At 41.3% G+C, this 12,889-nt stretch overlaps 1 protein-coding gene and 1 pseudogene across 1 annotated transcript; both read left to right on the top strand.

The window, feature by feature from the left end:
* The first annotated feature begins 3,869 nt into the window (after positions 1-3,869).
* On the top strand, positions 3,870-10,142 carry LOC109464503 (gamma-aminobutyric acid receptor subunit beta-2-like). Its single transcript, XM_019761509.1, has 7 exons — positions 3,870-3,935; positions 4,084-4,304; positions 5,754-5,836; positions 6,421-6,570; positions 8,780-9,000; positions 9,654-9,767; positions 10,008-10,142. Exons 1-7 carry the CDS (start codon positions 3,870-3,872, stop codon positions 10,140-10,142), a joined length of 990 nt encoding a protein of 329 aa, XP_019617068.1.
* Positions 10,143-10,920: 778 nt separating this feature from the next.
* Positions 10,921-12,889, top strand: part of LOC109464502 — an 8,724-nt pseudogene continuing 6,755 nt past the window's right edge.

The raw sequence follows: 12,889 nt of genomic DNA, 5'->3' as shown, positions 1-12,889 counted from the left end.
AAAGGCCGGCAATGTGATAAAAGGTAATGACGTACGGAGCAAAAGTGCCCCCTGTGAATTGTTGTCAGTACTGTAGTAATCTTACAACGTCCATGCAATTATCACTTCACCTGCTAGAGGTCCCCACTGCCACGTCGGTTGCACCAGCAGCATCTCAAGTACTAGTATTGGATATTTACAAGGGACCGTGGTTTAGTTGTGGTTATGAGTTTAAAGATTTACAGCTTATTATGACAATGTGTGGTGATAAAACTAAAAGAATAAAAAACATATCAGACGATTAACTTAACTGAATAAAAACAGTTATTGGATGTATCTGTATCGTTAGTTCCTTTGTTGTTTAGAGATGTTAACTTTCTGACAGTGTCAGTTCAAAAATCTACGACATTTGATATCCTTGCGGACGGTGACATACATACACGTACACTGTATGACCTTACAACTTATATAAACATTAATCCCAGCATATCTGCCCAGAATGTATTTTCGTGCAAGTCATTTTCGTTTGAAACATCTCACTGTGTAGTGAAAGCCATCTCTTTTTACGGGTAATCTCAACCACTTTGGTTACCTTGGTCACGTAAACACAATCCAGGAACCAACAACAATATGTATCATACTCTTTCCGCAAGAGTACATCCTTACAATGGAATATTTGATGAATTATTGAACTCCATTCCACCCAACTGATGTTAGGTTTTGTTGTAGAGCCTACCGGAATAAAGGAGCAACTAAAAAGCATTTGTGTGCACAACGCAAGCAAAACATCATTCACGAGAGAAATGTCAGGCTGTTTGTCACCCTTCTTGAGCATTGTGCGCCAAAGAACAGAAATTCCACTAGGATATACAGGGTCATTTCAGCGGGAGTGCTACCAAGGGAGCGGTCAAATTGTGTAACAAGGCGGGTCGACGCTGCAAGGAACACAACAGCGGCATCTGCGATATTCATTTAGTGGTGAGTTCACTTGAACTTTGCGTCAGCTGTTCAATTCTATCTGTGCCACTATTTTTGTAGTGAAGTACTTAATTGATAAACGTTGCTGGATGTCTAAAATGTCCAAATGAGACTAGTTCCATAGCATCATACAACGAAGGCCGTCGGCGGAAATATTTGAGCAAATATGAATCGCAAACATGTATCAATCTTTGAATTAGTATTTTCTAGGTCCTCGGGAGCAATAATAATTAATGCATTACCTTTGTTTATCAATGAAACACGGATGTTGGCGCATCCGTGCGGTCTAAAACTATCCAAGCAGAGGTTTAGGCTTCCTTTTTTTGGCGCGTTTTGTGGTATTAATATTTTTCATCGGGCTTTCTTTTTTTTGTACTGGTATCTTTTTGGTGAACCCAATAGGGGTGGCAAATGGTAACTATCTGGCAAATGGAAGCTAACTGGCCGGTTTGATACTATCTTTGCAGCCACCAAAATATCTACTTGGAGATTTAGACGAATCATCACGATTTTTATGTGTTCTTCTTTTCAGGAAAATGAAATCACAACTACATGTCTGCCTCACTATCATAGTAGCTTCCTTCTTCCCACCGTTGGCCATTTCGACGTAAGTATTAGTTTCTTTCCCTCCTGTCCCTGGTTCTGTTGATTATAATTGCATCAGATATATATTCACGGATTTGGTAAGGAAACGTAAAGATATGGAATATATTTACGTCGTATTTAAGCACTGAAAGGTGACGGAAAGGCGGAATTTGCCTTTCAGTGCCCTTTACGAAGTCGTAAAGTCAACTGAAATATTTCCCACCTTTAATACTTCTTTACATATTGCGGAAAGTTTGCTTAAATGTCTGTTTTCGCGCTGTGTATACTCGACATTGAATTCACAGCGCGAATATTTTATGTCAGTGTAAACGTTAACTGACAGTATCTGACAGTGTTTTTCGTTTGCAAGAAATGTATATAATTACTACGTATACAGTAGATACAAATCATCTCTCACAAGACACAAGTTTTCCTTCGACCTTTAACGTAAAATTTATTTATTTATTTATTTCATCATACAACGACTGCTTTGTACTGCCTATCAAGCTGGTAGAAGCTGCTTTCCAGTGAGGCCAAGCCGGGCAGTCGTATGGAGCGAAAATTATGATATAAGACAGCAAAATACAAAAAAAGTTTTAGAAAATTAACCACGAGCACTATTTGTGTGTACCTTTAATACAAATTGTTTATTTTTCGTTCACGCAAACAACCCGGCCGGGCCCAGGCTTGGAAATGTGACCGTGCCCTAAATCAAAGTCGTACTAGACGTGTGTTTATGGGAGATCATTTATGATTTTTTCCCAGTACCTCCACACCAGCTTCCCTCCCCGCTAGTACTAGTAGTAGCCAGACGACGCCGGTGGCTCAGGTCACCACAGCCGTAGGCGTGGCGCTCAACAACCTGACGGAGTGGGAACGATGGCAAGCCTTCAGGAACGGGCAGGGACTTCCCGGCAACTACAGCAAAACAGTCCGGCCAAACTCTGAAGGTACAGTACAGACTAAACTGCTTTGCGGGTAAAATGTGCACTTAGACTGGGTGCTAGACTGTTTCTCAGGGCCTGCATAGGCTAATTTCCCGGCACTGGGTACTAGACTGGGTGCTAGACTGTTTCCAGGGCCTGCATAGGCTAATTTCTCGGCACTGGGTACTAGACTGGGTGCTAGACTGTTTCCAGGGCCTGCAAAGGCCAATTTCCCGGCACTGGGTACTAGACTGGGTGCTAGACTTTTTCCAGAGCCTGTATAGGCCAATTTCTCGGCTCTAGGGCCATCATACCCCCAAGGAAATCATACCACAAACCCCCCAGTTAAGCCCTGATGGGAAAATTTTGTGTAACGGTCGCGTGTACTGGGGGGGGGGGGACAGGTGGGGTGTCCGGCATAGATATTGTCGGTCCAAAGTCGAAGAAAAAAGTAATTTCCCCCTGAACTTTTCCTCAGAATTATCAGAACAAAACTATTGTGACATCTAGAAGTAACATTTTTAGGCCCGTTTTAGCATTTTATGGGGAAATTTCTGAGTAGCGATCTGCCTCTGGACCTAGTCTGGCATCCAGGCTACGCGTGTCTATGACAATCGTCGAATTGAAATATCAACATGCAAACCATTAAAAACTTTCCTTAATTTTATGCGTTATTTTATACAAGCACTGATTATCACGCTATGAAAAATTATGTACCGTTCCACTATATTTCACATTTACCAAAGTCTTGAATAATAAATGCATCATCTGTAAGCCGCATTATTCACAGTTAATTGAGTTTCATCCACGTAGAAAAGAATGTTTAGACCTGGTTTTATAGCCGTAAGAGATCTCTTTGGGTGTCGTTAATAGTCCCCTTTTATGTTTTCAGATCGCTGGACAGACGTTTTGTGTGGGATTCGAATGAGCGACGTAGGGTCCTTGTCCCATACTACTATGGTGAGTGGGCGTGGTTTAACTTATCACAGCTAGTGGCACGCGATGGAATCAGAGTGTAGCGTAGTGTAACGTTTCTAAATTCCATTCACCAGTTTCCCATTTGCATAGGACATGAAGTTAAACAGCTTGTTTTTCACTGTGTTTTGAGGTGTTGGGGCATTTTATGCTCAACGTTAATTAAATTGCTATAGGTTGAATCTGACAACAAATAGAGAATGAATTTTTTTGAGTATGTGGTTTGTATGTGGTAACGCTATACTGATGCTGTAACGTTACAAACCACATGTTCCATGTTGAAAAGAACACAAAGACTTCAAATGTGTAACAACAAACGCAGAGACCAAGCGTTAGACGAACTATATAAATAGATATACATGTACTGTGAGTGCTAGTAAAATAAATGTAATAGTTTTAAAGCAGCTCACTATCTGCCGATGGGTCATGGGTCCATGCAAGAGTGCTGAGTTCGAATCCTGCCATGCCACCGATCTTGTGTCCTTGGGAAAGGTACTTTACACCACTTCCCTCACTTCACTTAGGAGAAAATTAGTATTGTCCTCTGCGTTGGCGGTGGTATAAAAATAAGTTGAAAACTTGAGTGTGCCCTCACTATGACTTGTCATAAATAATTTCCTTTCGTTGTTCTGTTAACTAGAAATTTGAAGCCAGCTTCGACTTGACTTTGGAGTGGCGCGATCCCCGCCTAGCGGGAATGGTGCAAAGTACAACCCCGATCCCCAGCACCATGTTGTGGACCCCGGCCCTCAGCTTCGGTAAGAAAGTCCAGGTTCTAACGGACGGAGGGGCGAGTAGCGAGGAGGAAGGAGTCATCACTGCATGGGTGATGCCTGACGGTACCATCGCGAACAAGAAAAGGTACGCTTATAGGCACAGGCCCGGTACTTCCTGTTTCTCATTTAGGTCATAGCAAGTAAATTTTATGGATGACATGCTTAGGCCACACCAAGTAAATTTTATGGATGACGTCCGCGCGCGCATTGATTTTGGCCTGTTCCTAGAAAAAAAAACAAGAATTTCCACTTCCTGTAACTATGAACAAAGAGTCACGACAGTGCCGCAAATCGTCAAATTGACGTGAAATCCGTAGCGCGAAAACAGGACAGGACGACAACTGCTGTTCCACCTGATTTATTGCTGTTTTGATGATGAATAAAAGACTTCTTGCTTGTTACACTGTGTCACCTCATTCAATTTGTGTCCTAACATTTGTCGTCTCTTAGGCCACACCAATTTAATGTCTTGGTTAACGGATTTTTATAGAAAAATAATGGAGCGGGCGGGCGAAAAAATAAAAATAAAAACAGGCCTAGGCATCGTATTATGGCCCAAAATGGTACGATAGGAGCCATGAAGTCAACACACCAGGCTCGTTCAAAATTTAAACAATGAATTTTGAACTTTTAATGATACCATTGCATTGAAAGATGGAATAACTGTAACAACTAGGATGAAAAGGTCTGTTTTCAACTGTTCAGGGCAAAATATGAGCATTTTGCAGTTGATTCTGGATTTTTATTTTTATTTGCAAATCAGAAAAAAATGAAGCGGCGAATCCGTTAACCAAGAAATTAAATTGGTGTGGCCTTAGTATATTTCTAATCTAGGCATCTTGTTTTTTAGGGCCCTTCTTGTTTTTTTCTCGCCCTCTCGCATTAGATTTAGGGTCTCCAAAGGACGTCATCCATGAAATTTACTTGGTGTGGCCTTATGGAAGATTCCTACATTTTCAAATTTTGACATCATAAACATTATTAAACAAGAAATGCTACCTATATTGTGCTAGATTTACTGCCGACTATTACAAAATTCATTTCTCGTTGAAACAACTTTGAAAGCAGTAGCTCGGCCGGGCTGTTTGCTTGAACAACAACAACAAAAATATTCGTATCAACAATATACACAAATAGTACTCATAATTAGTTGTCAAGAACTTTTTTGTTGTCTTTTATGTCATACTTTTCGTTCCTGAAAACTGCCCGACCGGGCCTCTGCGGGGCTGTTTGAATGAACGAAAAAATCAACAATTGTTATCAGGAATATAATACATGTATACACGAGTAGTACTCATGATTATCTTTTCAACTTTTTTTGTTGTTTTTGTTGTCTGTTATATAACTATAAAGCTGGCCGGTCGGGCACCAGTTTGGAAATATGACCTCAGCATTACTAAATACTAGTTTAATACTACCTTACAATTACCATTTTAAGCCCCGCCATTAAAAATATATAGGATGCATATGCTTTCATTGCTGTTCTCACCTCTTATCAATGACATGCACATGTACAATATACCTTTTACCATAGGTACGACGTGAAGATTAAATGTGCCATGGACCTGAAGGCCTATCCTGTGGACAACCAGCAGTGTAGTTTCCAGTTTCATGGACGTGAGAAATGATACCCAATCTCTTTTAATTCCACTCACATGGCGTTAATGTACACAGATCAAGGACATTATATATACACTAGATATACACTAGAATATAGAAACGTCCTAAGCACCAATCAACGTAACTGTTCACAAGCATAATGCTTAACATATGAAGCCAAACGAGAGACACATTCTTCACTAAGGCCACAGCAAGTACATTTTATGGATGGCATCCTCCCCAGACTCCAAATCTAATGCGATAGGGAAAAAAAGCAAGGCTAGCAAAATGGAAAAACAAACAAACAAGCAAGCAAGAAAGCAAACAAAAAGATGCCTACATTTTCAAATCTTTAGATCTTAAACCTTGTTAAAGAAGAATTGTGGCGACAAAACAAGATATCACTACCAATAGGTATTTAACGTTATTACCTAGCCTCCTTTATTCGCAGGCGTTTCGGGAGCGGTCGTTTTTTTTTGGGGGGGGGGGCGCTTATTTCCAAGTTGCACCAAGGAGGTTGGTTGTACTAACAACCATCGGAGAGGTTTATTCTATATGTACGTATGTACGAATGGTAATAGTGTGTGTGTTGTTTGTCCCAGTTAACGGCGCCCTGTTACGTCTGAAGCCGACGTTTGAGTGGCGGAGTGACGTGTCTCTCACCACCGACATCACGTCTGTCCACTCAGCCTTCAGCGTCATCAACGTACAGATCTCAGCCTTCGCTAACTCCTTCCTGGATGAGGCTGGAGGTAAGACTTTAAGATTATATATGGAACTTTATTGACACAACAAAAGTACAGTGACTTTCGTAAGACCTTTTAAAACTACATGTAGACATACAAACAGATACGTGGGTACAACAAAATTGACCTACGTCAATGGATGAATCAACTAATACTACTTGTTCTAAGGTCTAGACATTCTTTGATATATTTACCTATTTGTACACAGCAAGGGTTATTATATACCTTCTAGAATGAAATTGAATTTATCTATCGCATGAAATGTAACAAATTCCGTTGAGCAAGCAGAGAGCAGGCTGAACAGCTTTGTGCTTTCATATAGTGGACAATCCATAATAAAATGTTGTTCGTCTTCAATCTTATTAGGACAGAAAGGACAAAACCTTTGGTCACGGGGGATTTTTTTATATCTTCGTAATTCTATATTCAATTTGTGACTACACATTCTCATCTTTGTAATGCTATATATATGGCCTCCTTCGGTCAATGTTGACCATGGGACAAGTGTAAGGGTTAAAAACCCGTCCGAGGTGTATATGGTGTCATAAAGCCTGCTCATTTTCTATAACCACCGATTAAACCGCCGAGTGAGCGCAGGCCTAATATCTTCTGGAAGATTAAATTGCACAACCATTACAACATGCTCTCTTCACCAAGATGGCGGGCAAACTTAAAATGTAGTTAGATAGAGTCTGTTCTCTAACCCCTTTCATGTTCCACCATGTTCGAATTGACGTCATTCAAACTGAACAGAGCAGTCGACGCTGATTGGTCCCGGGGTTTAAGGGATTTATTCACCGCTGGGTAGGTTATGGCCCCGGTCATAACCAATAGGAAATGGGGACCTTTGATTATTCGTCATCTACCTATATGATAATGAGGATTCAGTAATAGACACTACATGTATGAAACTGTGATGTTTGGAGCTCGAGTAATGTGTGCTTGAAAATAAAATGCATCAGAGAAAAATATGTGTGTTTATTCGCTAATTCAGTAAAACCCTTTGACACTTAGAAGTTTTTGTGTGATTTCATGTCCATCAAAATATTACTTTTTCCCTATTTTTTTTTGTGACGTCTCAGGGAGGAGTCTAATGGTACAGTATTATGTGCAGTTTGCAAGAATTCTAGGAATGGTACAGGCACTTTGTCCACAGGAATGGAATGTCCACAGGCAGACCCATATCTATGCCCACATTCCTGGAAACCCTTGGGAAGACCTCTCTTCCCCAGGTGGCCCTACTTTCTGTGACCCCGGGGCTCGTTCACTATACACTCAGGGGAGGAGTGCACTGTATCTGTCTAGACTTAACAGGTACCAAGTCTTCCTCAAAATCATGAAATGATGGCAGTGCCATGCAAACAATAACCCTAACAGCAACCACCGTCGCCATGGCAATGTATGTTTTCATTGCCAGTCTTGTTCTAATCGTTCATACTAGGAAAGGGCTGCAGCTATCAGACGTCCGACTGTGAGTACGCTCAGGACGTGTGTGATTTTGAAGACAAGGGAAACAGCAAGTGCGAGCGGTACGAGGGATCCTGCAGAAACACGGTTCAGCAGTGCCAACTCATCTCCACTAAATGTAAGGCATATATGTGAGACGAAAGAAGGGAGAAAAAGTATGACGAAAATCTCGTTGCCCGTGTTAGTGAGATACTGCGAATCTCGTAAAGATGCACAAAATCCATTCTTTGAACACTCCTTTTCATACGTAAAGGTTCATTGTCTTTACTCGCGTGTGCATTTGGCATGCTTTAAGTTGTGTACAAAGATGATTTCGTACTGTCAACTGAAGGTGCAAAAATGCTTAAACCTGTCCACAAGACAAAATCTCTGCTTCGGTAGTGTGCCAATTTTCTTAATACACGTCATGTGATATAATTCTCAGGGGATTTGAGCTTATGCTTAATTTATATTAGTGAGGGTCGTTGCTTATATCATTAGTACATCGTGTACAACGTTAAATCTTGGAAAGAACCGTGAACTTTTAAGTTGACGTGACGTCGGACTGACCGATGGCTTCCATATGTTTGGGTAGGCATTCCTCCTAAGCTGCAAACCATGTTGATAAGGGTTCCTCCCCTGGGGCGTAGCCAAAAATGGTGAACATTATAGTGCATTATGCATAGATTTAGAACTGCATATGTATTTCATACGCATCTAACCTTGTCATAAATTGTGAAGACCTGGTATACATTGTATTTCCTCCCAGCGAGTCCCAACACCTACACCACCATTGAGATGACTCTGCAGATGTCCCGTCTGCGGAACTACCACCTGATGGAGATCTACATCCCCAGCATCACCATCGTCTGTCTGTCCTGGGTCGCCTTCTGGATCAACCGCGCTGCAGTACCGGCTCGCGTCGCTCTTGGCATCACTACCGTACTCACCATGGTCACACAGAGCACACGGGTCGTCGGTATGCCACAGGTAGGTCGACGCTAATTTCCGTCTCGTAAACGGTCGTTGGTGCTTCCAGAAAATTTTACCTCAAACCTTTAATATTATCTTCAATACCATACGTACCCGCTAACAGACCCATCATCGAACTTGACCTTTAAATTTCTCTTTGCGACCCCTACCCATCCACTAAATACGAAACTCCAGGTGATGCATTTTCAAAGTTGACCTTCGTTTCCGCAACCGCAACCCACCTACCAAAAATCATAAAGATCCATCTACAGCTTCTCGAATTATGCTGTTGACATGCAGACCTACAGACCCCAACAACAACCACTCCACCATGACACAACCACATATATTTACATATAAGATCACAAAACCCACTAATTATGCAGAATGTGGGACTATTCATTATCCACTGCCTTCAAAGAAGACGTCGAACCCCATAATAGCTAGCGTAGTAGTAGAAGTAGAAGTTTTTTCCAGACAATTGTTACCTGTCTCCTGTTACTGTATTGCAATGAGTATTATACTTGATTGTAAAAGCAATTAGCCTTCGGGCATGATTTTGCAAATAAAGTTTCTATATTATAAACTTCTTGGCGAAGGTAACTACAAAAATCTTACGTATACTTCCGTGTTTGCACATTAACTTTCCCGTGTCGTTATGTGTATGTTAGGTGTCGTACGTTCGCGCCATTGACGTGTGGGCCCTGTCCTGCCAGACGTTCGTGTTCCTGGCCCTGGTGGAGTACGCTCTCGTCAACTACCTGGGAGGCAACCAGAAACCAAAGGTCAGTAACACACTCGCCTGGGCTTCAATAGGACACAATAGAGTGTAAAGCCCCTGTCACACTTTCACGACGTTCCACCGAATTAGGTCCCGAACATCAGCCAACTAGGTTTGGTTGACGTTTAGGAGCCAGATTTCTATACGGTTTGAAAAGAATTCGAGTTGAATTTGAGTCAGATTTAACCACCAAACACTGATGACTTATTTCCGAATGGATGACCGGTGTTCTGCTGACTTACAGCTGAACACTAGCCAACCATATACGGTTGAACCTCCCGACCAGCCCTCAAATGTTTTCAACAATTTGAAACATTCATTCCGCTGGCGCAACAGAACAGTAGCCAACCCAACAGACTTTGCGCCGATCTACTCCTAACCATGGTTGGGGGACATTCGGCTAGTGTTCGGGAAGTTAAATTCGTCAATGTGTGACAGGAGCTTGGTAGAGTGTTCTTGGGTACCATAAGTGGTACCTAGGTCTGAATAGCGCGTTAAAACCAATTGGATTGAAGATTTAATGGGAGAATGGACCTGTAATACATCTCATTGCACAACGGTGCTTGAGTCCTCAATAGACTAGAAGAGACTAAGAGCGCTGAATTAGCTGACAGTGCCTGACGTCATAAGCCTGCTTTTGTGACGTACGTCACGCCTGCAATCAAATGTGCAAAGATTAAGTGTAACAAGTCGTTCGGTGTGATATAGCTAGCTGCCGCCGCGCCGCGTGCTTGCGAAGCTGGTGTGTTACGCCGAAGGGCGGTTATACCGGCTGTACCGATACAGATACAGATACGGTAGCAGTAATAGTAAATATGGATACAGGGATAACGCAAATATTCTCCATCTCTCATCTCTTTGCTTTGTTATTGAAAAACATACCGAAACTCATTATTATCCCCACTCAATTGTAAAGCTATGTTGTTTCAGCAATGTCCATTAGGATGTTTCATTCTCTACCTCTGTTTGTATTATGTTCAATAGTTGTTACCAAATGTATGTACGTTGTACCGTGTATACTTGTCGTACAATAAAGTTCTTCTTGTTTAAAGAAGTAGGTACATTTGGATCATCAATCCGCATCTTGGTGTATAAACGATAAGAAGAAATCAAATAAAACGATAAAAATAACATGACTTTCTATTTCCTATAACCAGGACAAGCCTCCGGCACCCCCTGCTCCTAAGAGGTCACAATCTAAAGACTCTGAGAAGATGAACAACTTGGACAAGAACATCTACCCGAACCTCAGTACCAAGGACGTCAACATCGATACAGGGGTAACCATACATGTACATGAAATAGGCTCAAATATGTAATCTGGATATATGACAGGTTTTGAAAAGTAAACATTCTATTTTCTACCATTTTTACGAAAAAAAAATGAATTTCAAAGTCTCATAACTTCTCGTAGAAATGACGTGTCGAAACAAAATTAACATTTTTGTAATTCGTGGTTCCTGTTTTATCAGTCCATGAACTTACATTGAAAAGTATCCATATTTCCATATTTGATTACTAGTATTTACCACTCCCCTTTGCATTAAAAGTGCAAAAGGACGCGGTCCATATGAGGTAAAAGTTCAAGGTTAGATAGCAAGGTCAAAGCTACCAATGTGCAACGGCCATCATATCAAAATATATTCCACAGACACCCTATAGCTACTTTTCAAAAACCATGATGAGAATTTGCCACCTCAGGTGGTACCGATATGTGAAATTTGGGGGTCTGGCCCATGGACTAGTAGGGGTATCAGTTAATTTCCTGTCACACATAGCCGGATATGGCCTCCCGATCCGAACACTGCCACGCTCCCCCCAAACATGGTTAGGAGTAGGTCGCGAGCAAGTTCGGCTGTGGTTGGTGGTGTTCAGGGAGTTCGGCTACTGTTCGGCTGCGCCAGGCCGATTGTTGAAAACATTCGGGAGTTGACGGAAAGTTGGATGGATGTTTGGCTAATGGTTAGCTGGCTAATTGTAAACATCATGCATTTGCTTATCAAATCTTACCTCTCCAGATTCTCTTGAACTTGCAAAAAAACTTTATTCATTTAAACGTCCCGATAACCTACAAAAATGTTGTAATATTGTTTCACTTATCTTGGTAGTATGATTTTATGTATCATGTATGTTATTACCTCCGGGGAAGGAGATATCCTTCCGCGAGGAGGTTTTACTATGGTTCGAAACATTTCTGTCAGCAGCTGTTTCTCGCGATCGGCTGGACGGATTGGTCTGTTGTTCGGTATACGTATTGCTATTGGGCTGCAGATGATGCAGAACGTTTTTGTTTAATTGCATATGTGTTTATGGGCGTCGAAATAAATTGTTTTTAAGTGCTCCGGACACCCCCGCCATGCTGAAAATGGAATTTACCATGTTGTTAAGGAATGGGGAGGTTGCAGTTTTGGGTCTTAGCATTTAAAAGGGGTCAAACAGAGGGGTGTCTGGTTCCGATAAAAAATTTAGGGTGACGGCGCAGCAATGACGGCGGGGGTAAGTGGCGCGGGTGACGGTGGCAGGCTGTCAGACACGTTAATCAACAGTCCATACCAAACCAACCGTCAGTAGCCATCAAACACATACAAACATATTACGCACATAACTTTCATACTACACACAAACAAATAACCTAAACCAATAGAATACAAAAAAACCCGGAGGTTTGAAATCTACGATTTTCCTTGTTATAGAATTTAATTACAATGTTAAGGTAAATTTCTTTTCGTGTCAAATGTGTGTTTTTAAGACTAGCCAATTTTGGCTAAAGTTTATCGAAATGAAGACAAAGACAACTTGGAATGCTGAATACTTAAAAATTTACTGGCAATTTCGAGAAAAAATGTAACCCGTAATGTATATTAGACATATCTTTTGGAAAACTCGTTTACATGCATTCTTATCTCTATAATCTCTGTGTAAGTAACCACTTACATTTTTCCGATATAGCCAAAATTCACGGAAAATGGAAAAGAAATTTTGTGGAGGTGCAAAAGCGGAACAACAAGACCGAGCTACGGGTAGCCGAACTGGGAAACGTTAGTAATTTTATCAACAGAAACTTTCCATCGACTGGATATGTAGTTTTAGTAGTTGTGTGTGTGTGTAGTTGTAATATGTACCTAC

The sequence above is a fragment of the Branchiostoma belcheri genome, unplaced genomic scaffold (assembly GCF_001625305.1).
Source record: "Branchiostoma belcheri isolate BF01 breed outbred unplaced genomic scaffold, Haploidv18h27 scaffold14, whole genome shotgun sequence".
NCBI lineage: Eukaryota > Metazoa > Chordata > Leptocardii > Amphioxiformes > Branchiostomatidae > Branchiostoma > Branchiostoma belcheri.
Note: the sequence above shows the minus strand (reverse complement) of the source record. Positions and strands in the feature narration are given on the sequence as shown.

What these genes read in the sequence shown, in the direction of transcription:
- LOC109464503 (XM_019761509.1), top strand. Translation starts at nt 3,870, where the DNA reads ATGGGTCCATGCAAGAGTGCTGAGTTCGAATCCTGCCATGCCACCGAT. An exon ending in ATCTTGTGTCCTTGGGAAAG is followed by an intron (nt 3,936 to 4,083) that starts GTACTTTACACC and finishes TCTGTTAACTAG; the next exon opens with AAATTTGAAGCCAGCTTCGA. An exon ending in ACCATCGCGAACAAGAAAAG is followed by an intron (nt 4,305 to 5,753) that starts GTACGCTTATAG and finishes CTTTTACCATAG; the next exon opens with GTACGACGTGAAGATTAAAT.